The 14,847-nt window shown below is 35.9% G+C and overlaps 4 protein-coding genes across 5 annotated transcripts; 1 reads left to right on the top strand and 3 right to left on the bottom strand.

Moving 5' to 3' along the window:
* Positions 1 to 169: 169 nt before the first annotated feature.
* On the top strand, positions 170 to 1,904 carry LOC115704459 (uncharacterized). The gene is made up of 3 exons (XM_061109169.1): positions 170 to 208; positions 683 to 778; positions 1,059 to 1,904. The coding sequence occupies exons 1-3, from the start codon at positions 170 to 172 to the stop codon at positions 1,902 to 1,904; spliced, it is 981 nt and encodes a 326-aa protein (XP_060965152.1).
* Positions 1,905 to 2,407: 503 nt separating this feature from the next.
* On the bottom strand, positions 2,408 to 4,750 carry LOC133034136 (uncharacterized). The gene has a single exon (XM_061109164.1). It carries the CDS (start codon positions 4,748 to 4,750, stop codon positions 2,408 to 2,410), a length of 2,343 nt encoding a protein of 780 aa, XP_060965147.1.
* Positions 4,751 to 6,489: 1,739 nt separating this feature from the next.
* On the bottom strand, positions 6,490 to 8,367 carry LOC133034126 (uncharacterized). Its single transcript, XM_061109151.1, has 2 exons — positions 7,695 to 8,367; positions 6,490 to 7,637 (listed from the first exon to the last, which is right to left on the bottom strand). Exons 1-2 carry the CDS (start codon positions 8,365 to 8,367, stop codon positions 6,490 to 6,492), a joined length of 1,821 nt encoding a protein of 606 aa, XP_060965134.1.
* A 4,220-nt stretch (positions 8,368 to 12,587) lies between these two features.
* LOC115706625 (ABC transporter G family member 53-like) lies at positions 12,588 to 14,565 on the bottom strand. Of its 2 annotated transcripts, XM_061108276.1 has the most exons (4): positions 13,962 to 14,565; positions 13,754 to 13,864; positions 13,361 to 13,506; positions 12,588 to 12,920 (listed from the first exon to the last, which is right to left on the bottom strand). In XM_061108276.1, exons 2-4 carry the CDS (start codon positions 13,784 to 13,786, stop codon positions 12,815 to 12,817), a joined length of 285 nt encoding a protein of 94 aa, XP_060964259.1. In that variant the 5' UTR covers positions 13,787 to 13,864; positions 13,962 to 14,565; the 3' UTR covers positions 12,588 to 12,814. The 2 variants fall into 2 exon arrangements, with proteins under 2 accessions (XP_060964259.1, XP_030490198.1); XM_030634338.2 differs by having other exon boundaries at positions 12,588 to 13,506; positions 13,754 to 14,535.
* Positions 14,566 to 14,847: the final 282 nt, after the last annotated feature.

The raw sequence follows: 14,847 nt of genomic DNA, 5'->3' as shown, positions 1-14,847 counted from the left end.
TTTTTTTTAAATAAAAATTAATTAAAAGATAAATATAAATCCTAATTTGATTAGAGTTATATTAATGATATGGTATATATAGATAAACCGTGGTGTTAAATTTTAATTAGAGAAAAGAAAAAAGTTATTAATATTTGAGTGTGTGTTGAAGTTGTAGTAGTAATTAAGTATGGAAACAAAAAAGGCATCCTTCAGAGAAATCTTGATGGTAACTAAAATGTTCTTCTATTCTTCTTCTTCTTTCTTCTTTAATTCATTCATGAATTCCTTATTTATTAGTAAAAGAGAAGTAATGATTAAGATATATTAAGTATACCATATATATAAAAGCAATAACAAATTAAACCAAAGTAGTAATTCTAGTTTTCTGTACAAATTAAGCTCATGACTTTATAATTATAAACGAGGATGGATTAATCATATATATGGTTGCTTTGCTTATGCCTTGTACAGAAAATTAGATTGAAAACTTCTTATCAATACAACTTAAAATTTGAATTAATTAATTCAATAACTTGTACTTATTAATCTTGTTATTTTAAGATTTTTATTATTATTATTATTTTTTGACCAATGACACTTCATTTTTTTTTTTAATTTTTTGATTAGAAAATATGTGATCAATTCATTGAAAGAGGGTAATTTATAAAACTAATATTTTATTTTTCTTATTTTGATATAGGGAATTCCATCAAACCAATTAAAGCAAATTACAACGGAAGAGAAAAGTTACTCTCAACAAGATCTTATAATATGGGAAAGACAAGAAAATTTCAAGGTAACAAAAATTCTCCAAAATTTTTCTTAGAACATTATTTAAAATAAATACAATATTAATAATTTGTGCAAATCATGTCTTATAGTAACGTTTGGATTATTAGATTAATAATAACAAAGAATTTTTTTTAAAATGAAATTGTTGTTATTGTATTAAATTCATAACACAACTAGCTAGCTATGAGATTCATATATATATTTTTAATTATGTTATGTATATTTATGAATGAGTTTTAGAGTATATGTATAATTCATTAATGAATCTTTGTTAATGATTACAGGAGCAAAATTTAAGTGAGTGGTCATCTCCACTAAAATTATTGAGTCAAGATAAAGAAACATTGTTGAAAGTTCCAGTTTTATTTGCTTCCTTCGATCAAACGAGCCGATTAGCTTCTGGATACGGCGCTTGTTCCGTGATAGCAATACTCATTGCTTACTGGCTTCACTGCAACCCAAAATTAATCCCCACAAGGGTACAATTTGAATCCCTAATCCTCCAAGGCTCTTCTGAGTGGCGAGCACTCAGCAACGAATCCTCTTATTACCAAAACAAATTTTCTAGCAATCACTTCGATATAGAGACTGTGATAAATGCTAGTATCAGACCAGTCTCTATCTGCACAGACAGATCCGTTACGGGGATGTTCGGGGTTGAAAAATTCGACTTGTTGAAAGATATGTTCTCTTTAGACAATATGTGGGAGACTATAACTAAGGATTTAACAACAGAGCCAAAAATTTTCGTCGTGGGGTGGAACGATCACTTCTTTGTCTTAAAACTAGAACTTCATGTTTGTTATATTATTGATTCATATGGAAGTAGATTATTTCGAGGGTGCAACCAAGCTTATATGCTTAAATTTGACGATTCAAGTGTAATTTACGGCACCGATCAACAAATTCTTCGCACGGGGAAAGATTGCTGCAAGGAATATATGAGAAAGTTTTTAAGTAGCAATATTGTTATGAAATTGGAGAAGGAATACAAGAGGGGATACATTCAATTACCTTATCTATATGAGAAGTTGCAAGTAGACATGAGCTATATGTGCTTAAATGCTCCATCGCCAGTATCATCTTCATCGACGTCTTCCTATGATGCCCCATCTTCCCTTCAATTGTGATGATTCTTCTTTTATTAGTGATGCTCATCTTGCTAATGAAGAGTAATAAGAGTTGTGTGTTATGTAAATGTTCAGTTAACATGTAAATTTATTTATTTTATTATTTTGTATTTATGTAAAGATTTGATTAATATGTAAATTTATTTATTTTATTAATTTTAATGGAAATGTTTAAATAAATTTAAAATTTATTTTAATGGAATGACATTTAAAGTATTAGTTGTTCAGTTTGGACTTCGTTGTTCGTCAAAGGTTTTTTTTTTTCCTTAAACCCGTTAGTAATTATGGATTTTAGTTTTAAAAATAACCATTTTTCATTTTTGATCAATTTTTAAGGTTCTATATTTTTCTTTCAACATAAAATTTTCTATTTTATTCTATTTCAAAAATACTGTTTGTGAAACATTAACCCTTAAACTTTTAAGGCACATATCATTTTATTTTATTTTATTTATTTTTTTTTTTTTATGCAGCAGAAGTTTTATTTAAAACCAGCAGAAAAGCTACAAACCAGTAGCAACAAGGGTTGCTACTTCCCCTTCAGTACAGACCCGAGAGACATTGTTCACAGCAGCCCAAGCTGCAAGCTTGTGAGCCACCGAATTGGCAACACGAGGCAACCAGAAAACACCTAAACCAGAGTTCATTTTCAGGTAAGAAAATAAATGCATAAAAATATTAGAGATGTTCCACACAGGAATAGTAAAATTCGTAACAGCAGTAGCAAGTTGAAGGCAGTCAGTATAGAAGTTAGCATCCTTGCAATTCAACTTTAGACACAAGGAAAAAGCATGGCAAAGAGCTAGGCTCTCGGCATGAAGAGCAGAGGAGACCGACACCTTGGCTGTGAGAGCTTCCACAAAGGCGCCTTCCTTGTTGAACACAACAACAGCCACAAACGCCCAATTGCCACGGACTGCTGCATCAGAGAAGAAATTAAAGTCCTTCGGCGCCAGCTGCGGTTGGCAGGGAGGATCAAGCACCTCCAATCTTTCCATAGAGATCCTCAACTTGCTAGCAATAAAGTCATTCACCATTTTCAAACTGTTGGATAGAACATCCTGTGGTCTCAGCGGAGAACCGCTATGAAACACTTTATTTCTAGCATTCCACAAAGAGTAACACAAGTAGGCTGCAAACTGAGGAAAGGAAGGGCCACCAGAGGAGCAAGGAGGTGCATTTGGGGGCGTATGGATGATCCAATTGACTAGTTCCAGCAAATTACCAAAAACCAACCGCTCACTGCGAATTCCAAAAGGGCTGCTAAACCAGCAGGCTCTAGCAAACGGACAATGGAAAAAAAGATGAAGGATGGAGTCTTCCCCATCACTACACAGAACGCAATGCGAATCGTTGCCAAAAACTGTTCGAAGACGCGAGCCACAAGGGAGAATGTCCTTACAAACTTTCCACGGAAACAACTTAACACGTTCATGAACGGGAGCCTTCCAGATCTCCTTCCAAACATTAGAACACATCCCCAAGCGGGGTTTAATTAGAGAAAGATAAGCTTGTCTAACCGAGAAGGACCCATCAATAGAGTCTCGCCAAATGAGCTTATCCTTGTCACCATTAGAGAGAAGCTCCACACGCCCAAGCTGATTCCCCACCCGAGGATTGAACCAATCGGCAAGAGACTCGATCATCAATTCCCCCCTCTCATTGATGAAGTTGCTCATCAACTTAACTCTCGGCTCTTGAATTCTTGGATTGAAGGCAGCTATATACTCATTCCAGCTAAGCCAAGGTATCCAAGGTGAATGCCATATATCCGTCATATTTCCATTAGCGATAAGCCAACACGATTCACCCCGAATAAAATCTCTCGAGGTAAGAATACCACGAGCAACTTTGGAGGCCGCCTCAGGGAGCTTGACACTCCAAAAGGAGTCATTACGTTTACCATATTTAGCCAAAAATAAGCTACACCACGGCTTCTCTTCCCCACTTGCTAGGGTCCAGCCGAGCTTCGAGATCAACGCCATATTAAGGTCCGAGAACTTCTTGATACCCAAGCCCCCATGCATTTTCGGCTTGCAGATGGAATCCCAGCTGGTAAGGGTCAAGAAGCGGGTTTTATCAGACCCTTCAATCCACCAAAATTTCCTTACCACCTTATCCAATTCATCGCAGACCGTCAGAGGAAGGAGGAAGGTGGACATAGTATACACCGGAATGCTAGCAACAACCGATTGGATTAGGGTGGTTCTCCCGGCTTGGGATAACAACTTGCTTCTCCACCCTTCTAGGCGCGCTTTAACTCTATCCACCACAAAACTGAAGTCACGGGTAGCACTCTTAGAAAAGGAAATCGGGTTCCCAAGAAATTTGTCCGCCTCCGAAAGGGGTCTAAATCCCAGTAAATTATTGATCATAACTTTGACCTCCGAACAAGTATTCTTGGAAAAAACCGTAGCAGATTTTGAAGCATTAATCTTCTGACCTGACCATTCAGAGTATTTCCTTAGACAATCTTGAACCATATTGATCTCATCTATATTAGCCTCACAAAACAAAAAGGTGTCATCCGCGTACATGAGATGAGAGATGGGAGTGCTACGAGGACTGACTTTGAACCCATGGAGGAGGCCACTAGCCTCTGCACGGAATAAGAGCCGAGATAGGACTTCACTTCCAATAACAAACAAGAACGGAGAAAGGGGGTCGCCTTGTCTTAATCCGCGGGAGGGCTTGAATTGCTTAAGAGGGCCACCATTTAGCAAAACCGAGAAGGAAACTGAAGAGATACATTTCATGATGAGACACCTGAAATGATCCCCGAAACCGAAGGCCTTAAGAACAACATCTACAAAGCTCCATTCTAGTCGGTCATAAGCCTTGGACATGTCAATTTTGAGCCCCACAAAACCCTTTCTACCTTGCTTTTTCTTAAACGAATCAAGGATCTCATGAGCTATAATACCGTTTTCCGCAATCTAACGACCCGGGAGAAAGGCCGATTGATAAGGAGAAATAATCAAAGGCAGCACCGTACGGAGCCGATTGGCCAGGATCTTCGCAATCACCTTATAAGCAAAGTTGCATAGAGAGATGGGCCGGTAATCATCAAATTTGCAAGCATCTTGTTTCTTGGGAATAAGGACAATAAACGTCCGGTTCAAGGTTTTAACAAATTCACCAGTGCAGAAGAGCTCAACCACAGTGTCTATCACATCCCGACCAACAATATTCCAATGAGCACGATAGAACCGCCCCGGCATTCCATCCGGCCCCGGAGCCTTAAGCGGAGCCATAGACCAAACCACTTTACGAATTTCCTCACCCGACGGAATACCAACTAGATCAGCATTCAAAGCATCCGTAATGGTAGTAGGCAAAAGATCGAAAATTTCCTGGTCATAGACGGGATTACTAGAAGAATAAATAGTCTTGAAATTTTCCACAAAGTAATTACCAATATCAGGCCGATTGTTGATCCAATGAACCCCATCATCCGATATCGCTCCAATCCAATTCCGTTTCCTTCTAACCACCGTGGAGGCGTGAAAGAAACGAGAGTTACGATCACCCTCCCGGTTCCACAGCTCTCTAGATTTTTGGAACCAGATTTCGCTTTGGCGAGCATTAACTTCCTCAATCTCTAAGAGGATATCCGCTTCCAGCTTAGAATTTTCGGACGAGGGAACTCGTTGTTGAACTTCCAAGAGAGCCTTCTCAAGCACCTTCAGTTTGTCTTTACAAAAGCCAAAATGATCACGATTCCACTTTGCAAGACGCCTCCGAATATTTGCAATCCGAGCCACTAATTGAAAGCTCTTAACCCCGTGGACAACCAAATTCCAAGCCTCCCGAATAACCTCTTTACAAGTCGGGTCCCTAGTCCAAGCATCCAGGAATCTAAAAGGTTTCTGAAAACTGTCTTGATCAAAGAGCAGATCCAAGACCAAAGGCGCATGATCCGAAGAGCGGATCGGCAAAGCTCTGACTCCGGCCTTGGGGAACCGAATCAACCAATCAGTAGAACCCACCACACGGTCAAGCCTCTCTTTAACAAGATTCGGAAGTTGTCTCTTATTTGACCACGTAAAGAAATTTCCCACGCACCCTATATCCACTCCACCAGAATGCAACAAGAACTCAGAGAACAATCGGCAATCAGCCTCACCCACTTGGGACCCCCCAAATTTCTCATTCCGATTGAGAAGAACATTTAGATCCCCCACTAACATCCAGGGTTCATTGAAAGACAAGACTTGGAGAGTAATATCCTCCCAAAACGCTTCCCTATCTCCTCTAAAAGGCGGGCCATAGACAAACCACCCAATCCAAGCCGGGCAATTAAGAGTATTCTCGAAACGCACCAGGATTCCATCCTTATTAGCTCCGAGATTCTCAATTTCCACTCCCTGTTTCCAACACAAACAAAGCCCACCAGCCGCACCCGTAGCTTCCACTACGATCGCATTAACAAATCCCAAATGACGCCAAACCCAATTCATTCTAGACAGGTTTACCTTAGTTTCCATCAGGAACAAAACATCCGGATCTTCACTCACAACCAATCCCCTAAGGGAAGATACTGCCCGAGCTTGCCCCAAGCCCCGGCAGTTTCATGATAACAGTTTCATGGGGATTTGGGGGGCATGATAAGGCCCGCCTCCTCGGCCAAAGAAAAATCCCGCACAAGCGGGCCGATCCCAGCATTGGTACTCATCTCCTTTTCGATAATTCGAGCATCAGACATTAGAGACTCCGTCTCTCCACCAGAGACTACCAACCGAGCAGGGGCCGACTCCGTCACCCTCCCCCGCCTCTCATCTGTGACCACAATCTTGTCACCCACCAATAGGGGCTCGGGGCCCCTATTTCCCGACCCAAAAGATCCCTCTATCGATCTCAGAGTGCTCATGTCAATTCGATGTCTTTTACTAGAGTCTTCACCCTCTTCCCCTCCTACTGAATTTTCACTTTGATTGACTCCACTAGCTGCGCCAAAGACATTCGGGACCCCTGTTTTATCCACCACAAGGATACAAGTTTGTCCTTGACTTTCTCCAACAAACTCATTTTTCCGAGTTGTCTTCCCGGTACCATGCTTCCTCTTGGACCCACTCAACTTGTCGAAACTCCGACCGAACACCGGTGGCCGAGGCACTCCTTTAGGACCAACCAACTTGGGTTTACTAAGGGCATGGGCACCTCCCAACTTAGCCAACACCCGCCCATCCTCACGGTCTGCCCCAAATCTAACCGAACCCAACTTTTCTTTGAAAATGTTAGCCACATGCATCACATGAGGGGTAGGGAATTTAGACACATCCACATAATCATTGTAAGCCACAGCAAAAGCTTGGTCCGACTTCTGGGATACAACACCTTCCATACCTTCCCTCTCTACTCTAGTGGTTCCAACCGAGACATTCGCCACCTCCGGCGGATTAACATTAGTACCAACATCACTAGCCGACCCACCCCCAACACCCACACCAACCGGGTCTTCCTTCTCCAACCTATTAATGTCATGAATATCATCAACCTCTAACAGAGCAAAACCATTTTCCAGTTTTGAACCTTCCCTAAGCCACGGGCCATAAAGAGGAATGGTACGACCATCATGAACCGTAACAGTTCTCTTCCTACCGGAACAAGCTTCCTCCTCATGACCAATCACCCCACATTTGAAACAAAACAGGGGAAGACGTTCATACTTAAAGTGGCACCACCATCTCTTCTTCCTCTCATCAGTTAGAGACACTCCCGCCAAGAGGGGGACTGCAATATTAATTCAAACTTGAAAACGTAAATAATGATTCAAAATCATGCCATTACGGCTCACCTTGTTAGCCTGAAGCAGAGATCCCATCCGCTTAGCCATGTTGGCCACACACTCCTCTGTCATAAATGGCATAGGGACCCCCGAAGCTTTCACCCAAATGTCGAGCGAGGACAAATCTGCGGATTTCCAGTCACCATCTTCAGGAAGAGCTGCCACCAGCAGGAAGCCCCCACAAGGATTCCAAGGACCATGTTCCAGCACAAACTTTGCTTCTTTGGGGCTGTTCAAACGACATATGAATGTTCTCGGGGTTGGTTCTTGCAGACGCCACCCAGGAGAAACACGCCACATACCCGAAAGCGCCCTCCTCAACGTTCCGATCGGAACGCACCGCTTAGCCACAAATCGGCCCACCACCGTTCGGGCTGCCGTCTCCTGAGCCGTAGCAGAATCAGGGACCACCTTGATCGCAAAGTCATCAAGACTGAAGTTCTCAGTCTCCTCCACCAGATCATCAATCGAGCTATGTTCTTGATTAGCCATTAGTAGAAAAAAATCCTTCTCAGTAGACAGTTTCTTAGCAAAATAGCAAAAACCAGAGCACCAAGTTAAAGATGACGACAGAGGAATGATATTGATAGGGATAAAATCTATCCTGAAAAGGGTATAAAACCCTAAAGCACCTTGAACGGTACCTGAGGGTAGCAGGCCACTACCCTGAGCCATGAGGCGGGACCACCGTGGATGAGCGCACCACCAACGATCAGTACTGTGCAAGGACAAAGGTAGTACGGGAATCGAATTCAAAATTCATTTGTACGGAGAGAAAAATTATTAATCAATGCCCACATTTTGTTACTATATCTATTAGGTGTTCACCTCACCTAGTCAGCACTCTTATAGTTTTATACATATCATTTTATTAATTGGGGTTACCTCGTACTTCCTACGGGATAGAGACAATGAGGTCGGTGACAGGTCTATGAATTTTTTTACCTTTTGATGCATTTGGCTCAAAGGGTTTAAAAAGCACGTACCACATATTTACAATAATTAATAAAAAATATACCGTTTGGTAACACTTTTGTTTTTTAATTTTTTAATCACAAAATGAAAGTAAAATTTTGTTTTTAAAAAATTTATTTTTGAAAAATAAAAATGCGTTCTGTAGCCACTTTTGTTTTTCAATTTTAAAAACAGAAAACAAAAGTGTGTTCTGTAAAATTCATTTTTATTTTTATTTTTTGATTTTATTTAAGTCGGGTCTAGGTCTGGGGTTGGATTCGGGTTCAAGTCAAAAGCCAAGTGCAGCGCCAGGGCCATGGGGAGGGGATTTGGGTCCGGGTTTGGTCGTAATCCAAAAGATTGATTAAGAAAAAAAAAACTGTTTAAAAAAATATTGAAAGTGATTTTTTTAATTTTTAAAATTTTGATTTCTAATTATAAAATTGAAAAGTAAAAACAGTTTTATAGAACATGTTTTTGAAAAAAAAAATTCACTTTTCTACTTTTAAAAACAAAAGACTGATTAAAAAAGTATTACCAAATACTACCATATTTTCTTAGAAATTCACAGCAAAAGTATATACCATATCCCACCAAATGTTTTATATATCCGTATTTTTTTTTATGAGTATTGTATAAACATATATTATTTGTTAGAAATGTAATTTTACCATCATATACATAAATAAAGCTATTACTCTATATATTAAAAAAGAGAGAGGAAGCTTTCTTTTGTTGGCCTCGATGCTTTAGTGGACTAACTTAGGATTGCAAGGCTGTTGTGGAGAGACTAGTTTAAGTGTGCGTGCTATTATTATTTATAGTTGATTGTGTTAATTGAGCAAAATATATATAGAGTTGTCATCTTTCTTGTATTTGCTTCTCTCCTTGTAAATTTGTAATGAGTTGGCTCATCTTGTTGGAGCCTACTCCCTTAAGTAATAAGAGTTGTTTGAGTGGTTTGTGGGATTGTAACTTAGGTTGGCTGAAGATTGTTGTCTGGCTCAAACCCCCTCTCTGTTTGATAGTTTCTCTTTTTGTAGAATAAATATTTTTCCTGAAAAAAAAAAACAAAAATAAAGTGGATTGAAAATATGTGCAATAGGCCCTACTAACTCTTATCTAAATAGTATACAATTTTGCATGATGCAATTCTTTAAGTTATAATTCAGAAGTAAAATACTAGTATTTTTCATATATATTAATATATAGAGAGATTTATAAGTGGGGGCATTACCTTGAGAAATTATATCCTATTTTTTGTTATATGATGTCATAAATTATAGCTTTTTTTTAGAATAATATCATAAATCATAATTATAACAGAAATGTCACATGTTTTCAAAAAATTGTAATAATTATGTCAAAAATAAAATTCAAAATAATTAGTTACACTAGTAAAACAAAAAATATACACATACAACTAAATGTTTAAATCTTATTTTTGATACCATAAATTATTTAAAAATTTCCAAAAACAGAAAAGGATGCCTATAATTTATTGTTATATATATAAATTGAATTGTAATTTATTTATAAGCTAAAACTAGAGAATTGATCCCTACAATAGAAATTTAAGTTAGGCCTCTATATCTAAAAAAGAATTTTTTAAATATATAAATAATATACTAGTTTTTTATTTTTTTTGAAACTGAATAATATACTAGTTTGTTGTATAGCATTTGTTATTTTATAGCATTTCTTTCAAATAATTTGTTATAATTGAAAGAAAAATTAAATAAAAAGAACTTTGACTCTCTAAATATGGAGAAATGAACAAAAAAATACAAAACAAATTGCTATTCTCAATCTCAATTATTAGTGATTAACACTTCACACCCCTGAATAGGAAAAGAACAATAATATGAGAGAACCGTAGAAATTTGCCATTTGAATTGCATGGAAATTAGAGTCCTACAAAATTAGAGTGAAAGGGAAACCATTACAACTTTCACGGAACTTGGATTATCAAGTTGGTGGTCCATTAAATAATTGCACACACACACACACCTCACAGATTCAATGCCAATCCCTCTTCAACTTGATCTTCAATCTTCATCACTTTTTTTCCTTTGTCAACTTCTTGGGCCCCTTAGAGAATACCAAAAATTGTAGCCCAACAATGAATTTTTTGGGCCTTGAATTGACCGAAGTTCTACTAATTTGGGCAGGATCACATTCAATCATTTAATTTTAGGTCCTGGATTAGAGTAGACTAGGGTCCCCACTTCCGATATTTGTAGTACTCTATTATTTGTGTTTTTAAGGGATCTTTTTTTTTTTTTTTTTTTCTGAAAAATAACCATATTATCATAAAACGAAATAGTTAGACCTCATGTTCATTACAGAATAAGTTCTCCGGTAAGGAGAAAACCGAAATAGAGCCGTTCAAATGGTGGGTAAAAGTCCACTTAGCCACATTATGAGCAGCAAAATTACAGGATCTACTAACATTAATAAAATTACAACTAATAAACGAGAGAGAAGATTTAGAGCAAAATGAGACATAGTTCTCAAGAGCCCAACGAGACTCCTTCCCATTGAGCGCATTGATGACTGCACCAACCAAAATATACTTTCGTCCTTCAAATAAAAAAAAAAATATAGATTCATAACGCAAAACATTTCTAAATCGCCTTTAGCAAAAAAAAAAAACATTTATGAATCGTTAGATGCAATAAATGGTGACGTTTCAGATTTTTGAATATATTGCTCTGATGGGCTGACTAATTAACTACCACGGCAGTTGGATGGGCCTATTTATAGGAACCACCTTCTGGTTCATTTCCTTCCCACTAGACACTAGTCACATAACAAAGATTTTTCTCATTTGGAGGCTGGACCCTTTTTTTCATATGAGTGGCCGTTTGTTTGTTTGTCTTATTTTATTTTCCACTGTAAGGAAAAAAAAATCTAATAGAATCCATATTTTATAATATAATATAGATATGGAAAATAAGGCAAAGATGTTCAACTCTCTCTCTAATATGATATGTACACATGTACACGGCTTTGAATCAATTGAGAATTTAGAATCTTCCATCCCTCCAATCAGGAAAAGCAATTAGTAGAAATGTTGCTATTTAGAGAGCATCGTACGTTTATTATACATATATATATGAATCATGTATAAATATAATAATATATGTTATCATCTAATCTGAAGTGTAATCTAGAGTTGTTATGAAAGGTCAAGTTTTGCACATGAAAATTATTAAATAACCATGCATGCAGTATTTTCAACGATGGATAAGAAATTTTTTTGAGTTTCAACTTCCAACTAATGAATTGCATTTCTTTTGCGTCTTCAACCAAAATCCATCTCCACTCTCTAACTCCATGAGTTGATCAAAGTTTAAAGTCTGATATGAAATAATTATACTAGTCAGTAGTATATCTATTGACATAGTATATATAATACATGTATTAAAATTATGTTTTTTTCAGTCAATTTTAATTGAAGGAACTACTTGATGATGACACTTTAAAGAAATTATATAAGTGCTTCATTAATCAAAGGCAGATCTTGAAATTTAGTTAAACTAAGATGTAAATAAGAAAAGGAAAAAAAAAAAACATAAGACTGGAATTGTCAATTTTAAGAGAACATGTATATGTGATATGTGACACACGTATATCTATCTTTATATATATACTAGATGAGAGTTACGTGGCGAGCCACGTAAATATTAGTTTTATTTAAGTTTTAGTGGTTTTTGTTTAAGAATTCGGTAACTAATTGTAAATTATTTTTTAAACGATATGTTTTATAAAAATAAACTTGTTAAGAATGTGATAATTGTATATATAAACTTATAATATCTCACTTTTAACATTTACTCTTGGTTTCAGAAAAATTAAAAGGATCAATATATTTGTTTTGAAAAATTTAAAGGAAATATTATGTAAAGAAAATAAATAAAAAAAATGTCCTTAAAATAGGGGAAGAGAATTATTAGTTAAAGTTTTAACCTATAAATTTTCAATGAATACAAACCCTCAAGTACGATTTCACCGATTTCACAAGAGGCAATAATATTGAGTGATAATCAGCCAACCACAACTCAATTGTACTTAAGTCATTACTTTTCATGTAACTACTACTTCAACCAAACTTTGACAAAGTTAAAATATGTGAGAATTGGGTCTTGACGTTTTATTTGTGAAATCACTGGCAACATGAAGTAAGGGGAGAAAAAAAAAACAGATTTTGCAATGCAAGCAAACCTCTTTGCAAATTTCTTGATGTGAAATGGAAAGTTGGTTGAATAAACCTGTCACAATGAAAAACAGCCCCATTAAATACTCACACAACCATCTCACCAAGTAAGAAAATCAAAGTAAGAAAAATCCTAAACTCATATTAAAAACGGGGCCTGCAATTCATAGGAAAAAACTTACTCGAGAGCATCATCACTGCTGATTAATGTGCTCTAACAACTTTAGATGTAAAATAATAATATTAAATAAAGTTTAATATACACGAATAAAGTTTAATATACACGAATACTTAATAATCATATACTCTTCAACAATAATTTATATTAATCATTTTATTTTTCACTTTTTACCATAAAAAAGAATAAATAAATAATGAGTTAATTATCTCCTCTCAAAATTGAATGCCTTAAGGGAAAGGACAAAGATGAAGGCGAAGGTGACAGTGAAAGCCACATTGACGATAGCAACCACAGGAAGAAATTCTCGATCATACCCATAGTAACGTCTCACAAATTCTTCTACACTCTCACCATTGTCCATTTCTTCCTTTACATCACCATACTGCGATACCACCAATCCGTACAAGCTCCACGCTATCGGACACCCCCAGTAGTACCATCTCCACCATATCGGAATCCTCTGTTCAAAAATTCAATGTCAACAGCGGTGATTAATTAGTATAAAATTTGAGTGTTTTCTCTGATACGAGATTACAAACCCACAAACAAGAATCAACCCAGAACATTAACAACATTAACAACACACTCTACATGGAAAATTAATTGATGAGACTCTGAAAATTTTTTTCGAACAGTTGGCGCCCAACTTTTGATTGAACGTGACAGCCTTGATTTAAGAAACATAACCCAACAAGTAGGAAACTTACATGAAAAATTTTACATCTCCAAAGAGCACCCATTTAGCTTTTTGAAATATTTTACATCTTCAAAGAGCATCCATTTAAGCTTTTTCAAAAAAAAAAACATTGGCTTCTTCTCTGACTCAAGGACAGTAACCAACAGATCAACACCAAAAGAATCAATATCATAGGAGAGAAGAGAATTAGAGACATGTGAAAATAAGGATCAACTTACCTTGCCATGGATGTTTGAAGCGGTGATTTCTTGTAACGCTGGTGTCGTTTTCTCGTTGCTAGGCTACAAAAATTCAAAAAGGATGTAGCTACTTTATATAATACTTAATTACTTTCCAAGTTTTTAGGCTATACCTAAATTGTATAATATTTTTTTCATTTTGTCAGTTAACGATTGAAAAAATATCAATAATTTTATTTATTTTATTAGAATAATTTATAAAATAATATAAAATTAATTATGAATATTCTGTTAAAGAAGGGTATATTCTGTTAAAATAAACAGATAAACCAAAAACAATCGTTAAACCAAGAATTGGCGTTAGATAGGCACTTTTAATATATAAAGATATTTGACTTGATCCGTGGTGTTTAATAATAATTTGCATTGAGTGATCGAGCTATAATAACTAAAAGCTAAAAAAGTTAAATAGTCAGCTAAAATAGTTCAAAAAAATTTAGCTAAACACTTTCATTTTCTAAATTTAACTACACATTATTTAATTATTTTCCAAACTTATTTTATTATTATTTTTATATTCTTATATTCTTCCGTTCTTTTAATTATTTCCTCTCTCATATTTTTTATTTATATAAATACATAATATTTAAATACATAATATTTTATGATATAAAGTAAAAATATAAAAAATTATATATGGTGTAATATAAAAATTTAAGCTAAAATAAAAAAAAAAAAATTTTAATAAATAGAGTAGAAAAAACTCGAGAGTGCCTTAATTAATATAATATTTTATTATATTAAATAGTTCAATATGTGGATTTAGCAACATTGGATTTGGAATGCAATGATTTGTTTATGGCTCAAATTGAGGGTCTAAGGAATATATTTTGTGCCATGAGGAGGCTCGAGGCCAATTTAAAAC

Source organism: Cannabis sativa, chromosome 1, assembly GCF_029168945.1.
Source record: "Cannabis sativa cultivar Pink pepper isolate KNU-18-1 chromosome 1, ASM2916894v1, whole genome shotgun sequence".
NCBI classification, from domain to species: domain Eukaryota; kingdom Viridiplantae; phylum Streptophyta; class Magnoliopsida; order Rosales; family Cannabaceae; genus Cannabis; species Cannabis sativa.
Note: the sequence above shows the minus strand (reverse complement) of the source record. Positions and strands in the feature narration are given on the sequence as shown.